The sequence below is a fragment of the Poecile atricapillus genome, chromosome 2 (genome assembly GCF_030490865.1).
Source record: "Poecile atricapillus isolate bPoeAtr1 chromosome 2, bPoeAtr1.hap1, whole genome shotgun sequence".
In the NCBI taxonomy this organism is placed as follows: Eukaryota; Metazoa; Chordata; class Aves; order Passeriformes; family Paridae; genus Poecile; species Poecile atricapillus.
The window spans coordinates 36980710-36996746 of record NC_081250.1 but is presented as its reverse complement, the minus strand read 5'-3'; the positions used below and the strand labels follow the sequence as shown (position 1 = coordinate 36996746).

The 16037-nt window shown below is 35.5% G+C and overlaps 1 protein-coding gene across 1 annotated transcript in view; it reads right to left on the bottom strand.

Annotated features, from left to right (window-relative positions):
* The window catches only part of KCNH8 (potassium voltage-gated channel subfamily H member 8), a 174688-nt gene that overhangs the window by 107121 nt on the left and 51530 nt on the right, over positions 1 to 16037 (bottom strand). Inside the window, exon 2 of the mRNA XM_058832431.1 lies at positions 10854 to 11087. Coding sequence (XP_058688414.1) covers positions 10854 to 11087 — 234 coding nt within the window. The remainder of the gene's footprint in view (positions 1 to 10853; positions 11088 to 16037) is intronic.

Sequence of the window (16037 nt, the reverse complement as noted above, 5' to 3'; positions counted from 1 at the left end):
CCTTTTACTTTTTGACTTGTGTGGTTATATCCACTTCCAGACCTTCAATTCCTCTGGACTTTTCTTGCCACACTGCTCTCCAGAGGGACACTGATCCAGTTTATACTGTCTCTTCCACCACTGAGGGGCTAGAAATAACAAACACACAAATTTCTGTGGTCTATCTCCACTTCTCTGTGGTGCAAGTAAGAGGGATCAAGCACTTTTGTGAAGCTCTGAATCTGCGCATAACATATCTAATTAACCAAATGTAATGTTCTTAGGCTAAGAGCCCAAGTATCCGAAGAAAGAAAGTTTAAATGATTTTCATACTAGATATGAAAGTCTTCGGCAGAAAACAATAGCTCTTCAAGGAGTAATTATATATATGCATGAGGGCAGAATTAGGTTTCACAAGCCATCCTAAATCTGGAATATTTCCTTTAGTTTAAGTAGGTGACTTAGTAAACTAAATGCTCTTGTAGGGAGATGCAAATCAATCCTTAAAGAAAACTATTAAAACACACCAACCTATTTCCAAGGATTTATGAAGAAGGCAAAGATAAAAATATTTTCATGTAGATAGTTGTAATAACTTGTCAACAAGATTGATGCTAAATCCTCAGCATTACAACAGTGTCTCATTTGCAGTTACATAATTACTAGCAAAATAAACCTGCTGCTGGATGCATCAAAACACCAGGGATATTTGAGTCTGCTCATTTCTACTTTTCCATCACAGAAAGTGTGCACTTCAAGACTGACAGGCCAGGTTGTCTATGACTTTGTCTAAGGAAACCAAACTCTCTTTCATCAGCTTATCCAAAAAATCCCAGCCTCACTGATAACACATCATTTTGAAAGTTATGTGGTTTTGACAAGATGTCAACATTTTGTTGAGGAAAAAAAAGTGTAAAGAAAACAATGCTTAAAAAATTGCAAATGGACTATACAGGAAAGGAGCTGCAAGAAAACTATAGCTGTAAATTCAAGTACTTTCTCTTTTGCAAATCTTTTTGTAAATTTTGACAACGATAAATTAATACAGCTAATGGAAAGTTCCACTGCTTTAAATAAATGATCACCTCATTCTTCTCCATCATCTCTGCAAAAATTAAAGTTAGGAGTTAAAAAAATCAATAATTTATTTTTCTTGAATTCTCTATTTCAGGTGTCAATTTATCTGCTACACCCTAGTGACATTCTTTGGTCAGAAAATTTGCAAAACTAAGAACTCATGTGGGCTAAATGGGAACAGAAGATTTTGTTAACATTTTCATATGAGTGGTAAAGAAGACTCAAGAACTTGTTTCCCCTACTTCTATGTGACAACCAGATCATGTTTGTATCCAGGAAGTAAGTTCCCTTACAAGTTTTAACGATCAATGTAAATCTATTCCAAAATGGATTTGTAACCATTAATGCATCCAAAATGGATCCATTCCAAAATTTGTTTCCATCTCAAAGCAGAATACAGTTGTGTCCTAAGAATTTGGTAGATGAAAGATGATCTTAAGATACTTTAATAACAAAGCAAAAAATCATATTTCAGTATGAATAAGTAGGGAATTATTAATCCTGTGGAGCTGATTTGAAACTTATTAAAAATAACTCTCCAGTCATAATGAGACTCCCTACAGAGTACCATGTGCACCTATTAAAATCTGTTACATCTCATCAGAGATACACAAATCCATCCCTCCATGTTTTCTGTGCCCAGCTTCAACCTATGCCCTGTTCTTTCTGCTGCCAGGTAATTCAGTGCCTCATATGTCAAACTCCTCATATTGCCCGGCATGTCTGACTTTCTCTGCCATCGCTGCCCTGATGGGGAGATGAAAATAGAGAAAGGACGTCCTAAGAGAAGACCCTTCTCAACAGAGCAATCTCCTATCCCTGCCTCTCCTGCAAACTGCCAATGGTAAGCAGAGCAAAGCATAATTCACAACCCCAGAGTTTCTGTTTGTCACTTTATGGACACAGACTGTCAGTGTTATGGCAGCTCCTAGTTTGAGAGCATGTCTTTTCCAGCCTTAGTGGAACAGTCTCTGTATGCAACAGCTAGTACAGTCTGCAGTGACTGTTTTATACAAACTAATTTATGAGCTCCAGTGTATCTACATTTGAGCTTTGTTTATTCAGCTTTCTGGTCTCTCCTTGTATAGCTCCACTACCTTCCCTCCTTAATGAAACCATTTCAAAAACCTTTAGTTACCCAGAGTTTTCCTTGAACAAAAGCAGAGAACTAAGCAATGCCCTTTCATGCCGTGTGAGATACATTATCCTTAAGTGTACCACTTCCTTTTCGTCTGCCCTAATTTCCTTTTCCTATCTCCATCCATATTAGAAAAGAAAATGACATTTAGGGAGATAAGTACTTCCCTGATGTAATACATTCACTAGGTTGCAGTTATAACAATTAGCAAAACACACAGGTTTATCTAAAAACTCAAGTCAATGAGATGCATTCTGTTTAAATGCAAAAAGCTTCAGGGCAGACTCGTAAACATCATCAGTCTGCAACTTACTTCCCCTCCCCCTCCAATGATAATTACTTCATCACAGTTATATTAATACAGGGCATTCAGCATTTGTCAACAAACTCCTGGGACTAACTGAGAAAATCTATTTATATCAACAAATATACAATATCTATTGCTAAAATGAAAAATAACCCAACCAAACAAAAGCAACAGAAAACAAAACAAAATACAGTTTCTTCAATATCTTTATACAGACTGCTTCAGAAATAGTCAGGCTTGATCCTTCCTGGTCAGTTTAGTCCTTACTTCATTGTGGTCACTCAAGCAATTTCCAAATAAGCCAAATTTTCTTTCCAATTGAAATCTATTGTTAAAAACGTGTTTATAACCTATGGTTCTTATTACTTTTGGACTTTCAGAGTCAACATGTAGATATAATCACAGCAGTAAATATGATTTCTCAGCCTACTGACTTCTGAAAAGAAGGCAAGAAATTTTTTTAAAACAGGATGGTCTCATATACATTATGTATGTCTGGGATACATATATATTAATGTATATTTGTATATACATATGAATAAAAATGTATTTATTATTTTGAATTTTTATCTTGTATTTTCACATCTGAAGGATTTAAAGCACACATTCACCTAAACATAGCCATGTTTTCAAATTACATTCTTTTGCTTTTAAGCTCATTATTTTATTATCTGAAAAGAGAGACTTCAAAGATGATGTGAAATTTACTGCAAGTAAAAAACCCAGCAATCTCCAAACAGACCACTATACCTATAAAGAAAAATTTCATGTTTTCAGTTTCAAAAAAACAAGTGATGATTATAAACTGAAATAACTGCTAAATATTTTTGTGACCCTCACTCTGGTGTCTCTGGCAGTGGTAGCCCCTAGAAACAGAAGACCTGGAGTGTGCAGAATGGGAGATCTCCTAGCATTGGAAGAGGTGTTGGCAGCAACCTCGTGCTTATTCATAAAGTTTTCCAAAGACCTGACACGGAGAAAAAGGGGATTCTGTTGGCTACTCATCCACTTAAACTGAAAGGATACAATTTAGAAACTGATCCATTTATTTTACACTGCTTTTCCCACTGTTTTATCTATTAATATTATTTGTAAGTTTTCAGCAGGAATTTCTGTAATTCTGTACAGGATTTCTGAGGCTGTGATTCAAGAACTTGAAGCTGTACTTCATATGCAGTCCATGGGTACCTTTCTGGAAGGAGGGGGCTAAAACTGGGACCAGAGATGGAGCTGAGTCATGGATCTGAACTGATAATTCCATCCTGGCAGGTTTGAGGTTTTTGTACAGAAGGGTTTTGAAACACACACTGAGTAATTATGCAACATGGTAGAAGAGGATTAATATTCCTAATTCACCACTCCAGTCCATGTGAGCACATGCTGTAAATAGTCTCTGAGCCTGTCCTATGAAACAAACGATAGTAACCCCACCAGCTGGAAAGCAGCAGGTTTTAACCCTCTAGTTATTGAACTGCTCTATAAAATCAAACTGCTACCCAAATCAGCGAGAGGGTTCAGTAGACAGTTCTAACATCAGCCTCCTACCACCTTCCAAAAAACTTCGGAGATAAAGCAGGAACCCATGGCAGTTTCAGCACAGGAGGTGGCAAATAGACTGCATCATAATCCAGAACGTGGATTTAGGGGTCAGGGCTGAAATAAGGAAATGTCAGCAGAAGAGAGTCATATGGTCATTTGGAGAAATGATACTTTGAATTTTCTTCATCCAAAGAACGACCTAACTCATGGTGAAGCACAGGCACCCAAGTCAGCTTTTAGCCAAAGTTTGATTTAAATCTCATAAAAATAAGAAGACAGGAAGTTCAATGTGGCCATAAAATTGTGAGAAAAATTTTAAGGGTAACTAGCCTGATGTCTTACGAACATCCTTCTGCAAAATAAGTGCTGATATCTCTCAATAAAAATGGATGTATAAAAAGTAGCACAATGAAATGTCTTTTCAAAACTTAAAAAAAAAAGCATCCAGCAGTACCAACAGCCATTCATACCAGGTGCAGCTGGAAGCCCAAGGTGCCTGTATGGAAACACTAATTGCATCTGTTAGCAGAGAAGGGCATCAAGTAGTAGCAATATTACAACAGGAAAATTTCCCACAGATTTATTTACATATCAATGTGGTTCTAGAAGAACAAGTCTTTTCTCGGTGATTTATGCTTTTAATACATCGTGTTTCTATTGAAAGAAGCTATTAGCCAATATCACCGTGAATGCCATCGCAATGAAGTATCAGCACTGTCACTAAGCTGCAGTCTTGTTGATGTCTCATTAAATTCTAGAAAAAGATCTCAGGTGGTTTATATCACATTGCACACGGGATTTTGCTGCTTTTTTTTCCCCCCTTCTAACAGATTCATCTCCTTATTTTGTCTTCTTTCAGGCTTTTGCTGACCACTTCACCCAGGCCTCTGCAGAGTTTAGGCCAGGGCACTGCAGAGGAGCACAAGCCTGCTCTGTCTTCCTCTTCCGCTGCTGAAGCTGGGACTGCCTCTAAAACATCAAAACACTTCAGAGGTACATATTACCTTTAATCAGAAGCCATGGGTCAAGCAAATGAAGGGTTGGGAGAGAAAAGGAGAAAAAAATTCCCTCTTCTGTGAAACAGAGGGTAGTAAACATATTTCTTCTGTCTATATTCTATACTGCTTTTTAAGGAAGAAGACTTCCCAAAAACCAGTGAAATTTCCTAATGATTAATGAGTTATATGAAAGGGGGAAATGAAAAAGAACAAGAAAACAGAAAAATGAAAAAAGGAAAGAAAAAAGAAAAAAAAGAAAGAAAAATACAGAAGAAAAAAATTATTTTATAAAATTATAGATTATTTTATATGGTTCAGGTAATTACAATTAGATATTACCTCCAGATTTATATTTCAGTGTTGCTTTCTTTTTTATTTTCCCCCTCTTGTATTTTGTACTATAATTTAGCAAATGTGGGCAAGCCTACCATAAAAGCTTTCTAGCTTTCATATTTTTAGGTGATGTTTTTAAGGCAGAGAAGCAGTGAAGCAGCAGTGAGGTCACATTGCTAGAAACTGCTCTGTCAAGCAACTTGTCCAGGTTCTTCCTCTACATTACTAGGTAGAAGATTGTCACTAGCAAATGGTAGAAAGTAGTCACAAGGAAATTGAGATTGCTGTACAATTTTATTTTATTTTTTTTACATTCAGAAAATGCTAATAAACGCCCATTTTCTTACTGCTGGGTTTAACTTCCAAATGCCATGCTGGATTTCAGGAGACTGTTAAAGAAGGCAGCCAGTTAATGTTAAACCAGAACCATACAACTCCCATATTTCAGAATGCTATAGGATACTTTTGGACAACCATTAAAAGTATGTGTTTAAACTTCTTGTTGGAAAGGACAAATACCATTTCTGCCATAAGAAAAATACTTGCTGTAGAGAAGTTTGTGGAAAATCCAATTTTCTTTCATTTTAAAATAAATTAATTTCTCCTCAATTTCTTCTTAATTCTTCTACAGTTTTAAATAACATTGAACACTTTGCCTAAAAAAAGATTTTCTGTTTTCTTAACAATCAAAATTCAATAAATAAATATAAATATAAATATAAATATAAATATAAATATAAATATAAATATAAATATAAATATAAATATAAATATAAATATAAATATAAATATAAATATAAATATAAATATAAATATAAATATAAATATAAATATAAATTATGTTGTGTAGCTTTTGCTATTCTTTAGCCACGTTATTTAAGCACAAACACAGCAGAGGCAATGGATGATGTCTCATGGCCTGAGCCCTATTTCATTTACCTGTTACTGTCACTGCTGTTCATGTGAGAACACTGCTACAGCCAGACTTCAAACAGCCTGATGAATCCAGTAGCTTCATAAGAGGGTCTGACTTTCACCCTTTCTCTACTCATATTCTGCCCATCTGAAAAATACCTTAATCCCATCCTTCCAGATATGGATACAGCCTTCTCAAAACACATATTCTCATGCAGTGATGAGAAGAGAGAGAATACCTTGATTTAATCTTACTGACTTGTAATAAATGAAGAAATAAATACAGAAATTGAATACATCATATCTTCCTGACCTTACAATTTACTTACCAAATCTTTAGGGACAAAGAAGTACAAGACACACACCTAAGAATTAACCCAGAAAGTGTTTAAATCAGTGTACACATAGAAGCTGACCCTTGGGTCCTGGTTAACTGTCATAGACAAAGCAAACTTTGCTTGTACCCAAGTCCTAAGGCACCTTGTAAAGACAGTCCCAGCAACACCCACTTGCTGCAGTCCTCTTACAGTGGGGATTTTTAACTATGCACAAAGGCTTGTGCAAACTGCCCTTTATCTGGGGTGCACAGAAATGATGGTCACCACAGAGAAGTCTCTCAAATGCCCATAAATCACAAGTGGCCACTGCTGAGTACATTGTGTTTCACACAACATATGCATACCCAGAAAGAGGCCAATTTCCTTTCAGTGAAGGGAGGCTGTGGAACTACAGCATGGTTTAAGCACAGACCTCTTCTCAAACACTACAAACCTAGTTTTGAGACAAAGGAAATAAATCTGATGGGTTTGTAGGGGACCCAAGTTGTGACCTGCTCAGCAACTGAGGATGGAGAGCTTGGACTGGACTGTCACTGATTATAGGGCTTATTGTAGCATTATTTTAGGCTGTAACACAAAAGGAAAAAAATCTACACAGCTGCTTAACTGTACTTCAGTTTGAGTTTGAGGGAATGTGAAGACCTCATTTAACTACCTGTACTTGCTATTGACAAATTTCAGAAGAGGTCTGACAAGGAGAAAAAGAAGGATTTATTTAAATATAGTTCCTCAGCATAGTGTCCAACTGCTTTTAGATTGTTCTAAGCAAGAGATCCAGGAGTGAGAGTTTTTCTCACATCACTTGAATTCTGAAAGGCTAATTTGCATTTCCATTATCATAATTGACAACTTAATTTGTTGCAGATGTTTTAAAGAAAATGTAGATATAGTAACAAAAAAAAATAATTAAAAAATAAGCTCCTAAGCAGTATAGTTTTAAAACTTTCTGAACAAGGCAACAATCATAAAATTCCTTGTCTTTTAATAGTCTCCTCTTCTGATTGTCTTCAAGAACTTAATAAAACTCTGTCAAAAAAAAGCAAGAATCTGACTGAGGAACTAAGATAAATACTGAAACTATGATGAAAAGTATATTGTGAGTTGAATTTTCAAAAGACATCTCTCTCTGAAGCTGCTGTATCTGCTGCCATGGTTCTAATATTGCTCTGTTTCTTACATGGCCAAAAATGTTCAGGATGAGGAGTTGCAACCAGTTTCTCCTATTCTAAGAATTCATTAAAATTCCAAAATGAGAACACACATAGAAAAAAGTTCTTATCCACTTCCAGTGGTTTCAAGATTGGTGAGAGCACAACTGCTTAAGATCATTCTTCTCTTGCAATCCAAACCAAAATGATAAAGACAATGAAATACTGCGGTTCTTCCAACATGGACAGATAATCCACTTTACTCAGTTTCCTACCCAGTTCCTTGCACACCGCTCTTGCTGCAGCATCAGCTCAAAGCAGTCCGGAATTTCCATGAAATTGTATGTGGATTCCTGAGGTTGCCTCAGCTATAGCAATCATTCCTTTAACTAACAATTACTGAGCAGAGGTGGTATGTGAATTGTTTAATGGTGGTTAAATAACCATAAAAGGTCCATATTCAAGTTTAATAAATTCAGATCAAAGCTACTTGTTTAGAATAAATGGTCTAATTTAATGATAAAGACTGAATCAGCTTTGAAATAAATTTAAGTCAAACTTAAAATATTGAAAACGTGGCAATTAAGGAATAGATGCATGTTCAGTTTTGCAGCCTTGAATGTCTGCCCCAAAAAACAGGACACATATGATCTACATTTTAGACCAAATCCAGAAGAACAAACGAAGAGTAAGTTATTCTATTCATACATCCAAGTCCCTCACAGTAATTTTTATCATAATGTTGTACTAACTATTAAGATTTCAAGAAGTATTCAGGGGCACATCAGTCTACTCCATGAGCTCAGAATTACCCTGAGATTTTGAAGTGCTCTTTTGGTCTCATAGTTAGGCCTACAAAACAAGACTGTGCTAAATAGCAGATTAAAGTCACGTGGGGGTTCCCCTCCGACACCCTAAAGCCCTAACAGGAGATTGAAATGTAGCCTTGTGATAAATAGGCACTGCTAGCTACTTGTCTCCCACTGACTTGTGTTCCTAGCATTATACCAGCCCAAATAACAATGGTTTTCCATATTGGATATGCTGGAATATATCCATACAATCATTTCAGGGATATTATTCCCAAAGTTCTTATGTCTTAAAATATTTTTAAAACCTTTTTCTGGACAAAGCTGAATAAGCTTAACAGCTTCAGAAGCTCAATTCTTCCTCTGAAAAAAAAGCCCCAAACCCAAATGCAAAAACATTTAGCTAAAATGATTGATTTAACAAATTTGGAGCCTGCACTTTGCAGCTCTGTTGAAAAACCAGGTTCATATTTTAGGATAAATGTAGCTTTTATACAGGAAATACTCATGTTATTTTAATACCTATTCATTTCTGTTTCCCAGTGGTACAGAAATACATGGAAATGAAAAATATTAGGGGCAGTTGGAGAAGTTTATTCCTACTCAGAAAATGTATTGGGGAGGCTTCACATCAGATTATACAGAGGGATGCATGTAGGATGGATAGTGGGAATTCTTTTAGTCTCAACAATTTATCTGTTTATCTGTGATTCAGCTATTTCTCTGATAATTGACCTGCAATCTCTTTCTGCCTGTATTAATCTTATCTATTATAGATTTGAAGTACCCCTTCATAATTTAAAGGAATCACAATTTATCATTCAGGACAAAGACAATGAAATTAATTTCTTTGCTTTACTTCTTTAATTTAAATACCTTGAAATATCTTCTTACCATGTCCAGTTATCACTATAGAATACTGGAAAAAAAGCAGGTCTTATCCTTCCAGATTAAAACAATTTTTCCGCTATACTCAGAGATGTTTTACAATTTGGACCTACTTTATTTGAATAACCTTCCTTAAACAACTTCAAGAAACTCTGTGAACTCTTCTGTATGCTAAAAAACCAATCCAAAACCCCTCACTCCCAAGTATCCCCAAAAACACAAGACGAGGAGACATTTAGCAGGATCTTCCAGATTAACTTCAAACTTTCATTCCACAAAGAACAGCAGCCATGAACACAAGCCAATTTAGGAACATTCTTCCTTTTTTTTTTGTTAGTGAAACTGAAGTTGCCTTCTCCTAACACTCCAAATCACTTTGTTGTCATTATGCATTTATCACTTTTAAAAAATAACTTTTTAAAGTATATAATAACAATAATATTATTTAAAAGGAAAAGGTTTCATTAATGAAGACAGAAGAAAAGAAAATCTGTGAGAAAAATGTGGTCTAGACACACACCTATAAACTCCAGCCATGTAATAAAAGACAAACTGATACTTAACACCCATGGATCCATGGAGTCCATGGATCATTCAGCTCCTGTTGCCCTGGTTGAAATCCTGTCATTATCTCAAACTTAGTGTCACCTTCTTGAAGATCACATGAATGTGGCAATAGGAATATATGGAATAAGTACACTGCAGGAGCCTGATAGAAATGAAAGAATTTGGGAAGTGTGCATCATGGGCTGCTGTCCTCTGTGCCTCGTGCATCTTGACTATGAGGTTGTCCTTATAAATGCCTTGTCATAAGAGTCAAAGCTTTGCTAGTGAAACTTGAAATTTCCTATAGTCTATGGGATTGCTTAATGCACAGAAGGCTTTTTTTATGTGGCAATACATACTTGAACATAATTTTTTTGAAAATCATTATTATTGTTTTTATGTATAGTAGCTGTAGAGAAAAAAATCACTTGGCTCATTCAGATATCCAAGCATTTTACTGATGGCAGTAAAAAATTTATGTAGCTTATCATGTAGTGAATATGAATATTTTCATTACAGCTTCAGCAATAAGTGGTAAAAATTTCAGTATAAGAAAAAGCAGAAAAAACAGTGTCATACTAAGTGCAAATAACAGCCTCACAATGCAATTTATTATTCTGAATTTCTCCTATGCTGCTTTGTAACATATTTATATAAAATCAAAACCACCAATATAAACATGGTTTCAATGTATACTATACTTTCATTATTCAAATCTGTTCTTATAGGCTTGATGATAGACACACTACATTTTTACTTAGAAAAATGAACACTATATATTATATGCATTTATGCTGTTTCATTCTTTATGACTAACAGAACAGGAAAAAAGACTTACCATTCTTCTTATAGAACATGATTTCTCCTTTAAATTCTATCTTTTCCTCCAACGATTTCTCAATTTGAAGAATCATCTGCTCATTTGTTTCAGCACCAAGTAAAAATTTACAGCTGCAGCTCTTCTGCATGACTTCAGTCCGTGCAAATCCAGCAAGCTCACAGAAGCCATCAGAGCAGTAAACGATGGGAAATCCCTTAGCCACCTGAGCATTTGCAAGGATAAAGTTACTATCTGCAGAAGAACACAAAAGTAAAATATGAATTAAAGTCTAAATTCTACACCGCTTTACATAGCACTTTCCTTAGCATCATAAGAAGGCACAACTGGACAGACATTTAAAACCAAAGTCCCAAATGCCTACAAACAAGGATATAACTTCTGGTTTCAGAATATTATTCTGAAATTAAGTCATAGATCTAGTCCACAGATCATATACAATAGTTCTTCATGGCTTTATACAGTTTGCCTCATTGTCTCCTCAAGGAATACTTTACAATAATTGCGTCTTAGATAGATGCAACACATTAAAACAACGACTTGAACAATGACCGGTGACAAATATCAAAATTTTGGAAAAATTTCAAATGTTATGTTATGCTGCCACTCAGACTACTCTGCAGTCTGAACAGGTACAGCTACATCATAAAAAAGTCAAAAACTCCATGGTCTCAATAAGATAATGTTGGCCTATATCAGCAAACTAATTTATACTAGACAATTTTGCAGGGGAATCCTTAAAAGCACAGTTTAGTGACACACCAGGCGATGTGGAATTAGGGACATTCTAAACTACAGGGAATTATTTGCCCTTTATAGAGAGTGTGATTGATTTTGTTGGGGGTTTTTGTGTTCGTATATTTCTTTTTTTTTTTTTTTTTGTTTTCTTTGCTTTTGTTTCTGAGGAAAAAAGATGTCATCAAAAATCAGTCACCTGTCTTTCAGAGCCCCAACATACCATGTGAAACAGGCACATCAAAGATTCACCATTCCATTACACCTAATGCTCTTTATAATTTTTCAGTGTGTTTAAGCTGCAGCTATCGTGTATGACACACTCAAGAGTAGCACATTCACATGCACGTCAATCAGCCAAATGTGGTGTCCTAGTCTGACTTCAAATCTTTGGCAAATCAAACAGCTGAACCTATTGGAAGTCTAATAGCTCATTCCCAACCCTCTCTGAAATGTTTTTGAAGACTATGTACCTCAGAACTTCAGTTTATGCCAACAACTCTGGCCCTTTACAGTCTTTTTCAGTTATCAAAGAGACCCTTTCCAGAGAACCTATGAACTTTTCATACAAGTTTTTTCCTGTGTTTCGTTATCTTGAAAAAAGAAAAAAAGTTTTATGGGTAGAATCTGTCTACATTTCACATTGAGGGAGGAAAGACTATTTTTTGCCCACTGCTTGTTAAGGAATGTTTACCTTACAGCTTGCTAGCAGGAGCTTGGGAGCAGTCTAGTCCCAAGACAGTTACCTCTCATTTTCAGACTTATGTGCAAGTGAATTCATGTGTATGTATTAAGGGGAAATACTATTAACCAACCCATAATCCCTTGATAAATATTCATAAATTTAAAGAGAAAGAAATGCATTATTTTAATGGAAAACTCAGGTTGATATACCTAATCCCCATACAGGGATATATTATTTATGATTGGGAAGGCAGGGACAGAATTCATACACTAAAGTAGAGAAAAAATAAGTCTGTTTTTCAGTCTGAAATGTCACAAGAGTTCCACATCTGTGAAATCCCAACTTCAGCTATATTACTTTTTAATTAGCCAAGGGATAAAATACTGTGTTTTATACTCCTTTCAGTATTTTAAAGACAATGGAGGTTTATTAAATGATCAATTTTCTCTCAAGACTTTCCTTCAGTTACCCACATTTTGCACAAATTTAATTAATTTATTTCAAGAAATGATTGTTATGTTAAAACAGCCTTTTCCCATTTACCAAATAATGTGTTTTTAAAACACATTCTGGTTCAGTGCAGCGCTTGACTTAGCCTGTTATTTTTATTTGCCTAACTGGGGAATAAGTATCATTACCATTCATGCACTAACATGCTGCTCTCCCTGTCAACACAAAACCAAATCCCCACACTGCCAAAAGAATTAAAATCCTATGCTTGCAGTGCATAATAGAAGTGTGACAGAGCAAGACCGTTCATACCAATCAGGCAGATCATTCATACCCAATATATTTGTAGCTAGTAAATTAATTTACTTCTCTGTTTCTTCTTGTTTAAGACACAATTATGTGATGCAAAGATTGCTGTGGGGTTTTGTTTTTCTTTTTAATTCTAATTATATGAAGCAGAATATGGAACACCAAAATGAAAGAAAAGGTAGAGAGGACGTGCAGTAGTGAATTAATGTTGTTATGAACAGGAATACACTGGAGCTTACCAAGCACAGTAAGATTTTATAAAAAACATAAGGCGGCCAAATTCTGTTGTAATTCACACCAGAATTTACATCAGAATAATTGTGGTTACTTTATCATTCATGGAATAAACCGGTTTACTTATAAATGCCAATCCAGTACCAACTAGAATAACAATCAATCTTTCTTTTAATATCAGCAGGTGTCTGATAAGGCTTGTACCCCTAATTTTACTGAACTTGAATATCACAGCAAAGCATCAGGTAAATACAATCAGAATTGTATTTGCTGTTCTTATTGAGCTTGAATTTCAAATAAAATAATGAGAGATGCATCTAAAATCCCACACTAAGGGACACATCTAAATAATTTGTTGAAAAATTTCTTGTCATACTAAAAAGGACTAAGAAATATTATGCCCAGTACATGTATCATCTAATTCTTCAGTAACATTTATAAAGTGATTAATATTTACCTATCACATAAAACAGATAAAAACCAACAACAAAAAAAAAAAAAATCAAAAAACCACAAACAAACAAACAAGCCAAACAAACCTATACTTAAGTTATTCCGGTAAAAAGTTTGTTTAGTTCTGTACTCTCTTTTTATATTTTTATAGCTTCAAATCTTTAATCACTTGTTGTTACTTGTGTATGTAAAACACTATAAAATATTTCAAAAAACAAAACAAAAAACTGTATTGAAGGTGAAATTTCTATCATTCAGTCTTTGTTGCAACACAAATAACAAATCCAGAATTTAATTTCATGATCTTCAATGATAATTAGCTGGATTTTAAAATCTTGGGTAAGAAAAATGCCGTTTTCTTTAGAATACTTTATTAGAAACTTATGGACTGGAAGTTAACACATTTTTGAACTTGCAATAGGAAAGTTGTAATGAGTGACACAAACCTATTGGTCTATGTATTTTGGTGTATGTTTGTGTGTATGTTGCAACACTTCCATAATAATATAGAAGTTGTTGGATTTCATATTATGCTTCCAGCACATTTGCTGGAATATTAAGTTATTTTATTGACCAGGTTGGTTGATCAGGAGACAATATTAGATTACTGGTGGATGTTTCTCTTTAATTTTGTTTTTAGATAAGAAAATACATCCAAGCAAAACATTTGATCAATTGAGAAAGATGTAACCCTGAGCCTTTGGAACAACCAAGTAGAGGTGCTGAAAATCTGCAAAAGAAAGAACAGATCTGGACTTTTGAGGAATAAATCTGGTGCAGGTAGCTCAGTTTGACAACTGCACACTGAGATGCAGATTGAGCTCTGGGTGGGAGCCCCAGACAAGAGACCAAGAGCTGCCAACCCTTTGGTTAACAAAGGGCACGAAGATGGGTGGTGCCAGCTGGGTGGGTGGACTCTGGGAGACACAGCAGGAGCACAGGACTCAGGAGAGAGACTTATGTAAGGAGAGACTGTGAGGATATAAAATCCTTGGGTTTCCTTTGCTGAGGGCCCTCCCTGGAGTCACCAGCTGGGGCAGTTTCTGTGTTGCTGCACCAAGAATAAATGGCTTTATGGAAAGAGTCGTCTGAGGCTCTGCTCTGGGAAAGCTGGGCTGGATCAGGGAGGGAAACCTGGTCTGGCTGTGTGAGTGTGGGGTGTGAGGGAGTCAAGTGGGCACCTGTTGGGTCACTGGAGCCACTCACAGGGACGGGGCCTCTGTCCCAGCAGTGAAAGTCTTTGAGTTTAGAAGTGTGACTGCCACAGAGCCCAGAGAATGCAAAGACTGGATGTTTGTTTAACCATTTGACTCTATATTTCAGCTCAGAAATTAAGTAGTGCAAGTCTCTGCAAAATAAATAAAATAAATCAAATTGGATATTTGTATATTAGCTTTGGATAAAAATACTTGATTGTTTGTCCAAGCCTGTGAGAGTTGTGTGAAGGATGATTTAAAAGTGCTTCTGCTAAGATGGGAAAAGAGGCCTAAACACAAAATATTCAACATTCACAAACCATCATTTTCCTTTAGCAGCAAGTCAGCAGAGATGGATGGATATGAGAGACATCCCTAGCTTGTCAGCGCAATTTAAAAGCAGATTTCTTTCAATTGTGATTCTTTTACTTTAAGCTCATTTTCCATGAAGGTCAAGTTACTTTTTCACATGAAAGTTTGAAGGAAGACTATTAGGAGATTGCATGTCTGCCTTCATTTCAGAAGTAGAACATACTGGAAAGGGTAGGACATTGATCAATGGATGACTCATGTCATTTTCAGAAATCTCTGCCAGAAACACAGCATAAAGCCAGAGATAATCAAATAGGATGAACTAAAACCATGATAACTATACCTTCAATCACAGGCTTAGACAACATTGCCCTGTTTCAATGACACGATACCCAAAAAAAAATCACAACTGGAGCAACAGAAATTCAGATCTCATGCTTTCTGATCCAGAGAATCTTATTCAGCAAACATCCCATGATAAGTTTTAGAGTTGAGATAATTAAAGGAAAAGTCTTTATGCAATACACTTCCTCCTAATTAATGCCCACAATTTATCTGACTGTTTGTAATGATACTATGTGACATTTATACTCTGCACTCCCTTCATGAAGCCTACTGTTATATCTAGTAAAAAATGACAAAAGGATTTTTGCTTTAATACTGTGGCTATGTCTGCTATAAATCTCATCACTGCACATCCCCAGCTCTTTTAACAGTTTTTTTCAAAGTCCAGAAGTTTTCATGAAGAGAACACCTGACTTCTTTTGCAACCAAGCCAAGCCAACAACCATTAATTTTAAATGTTAAATT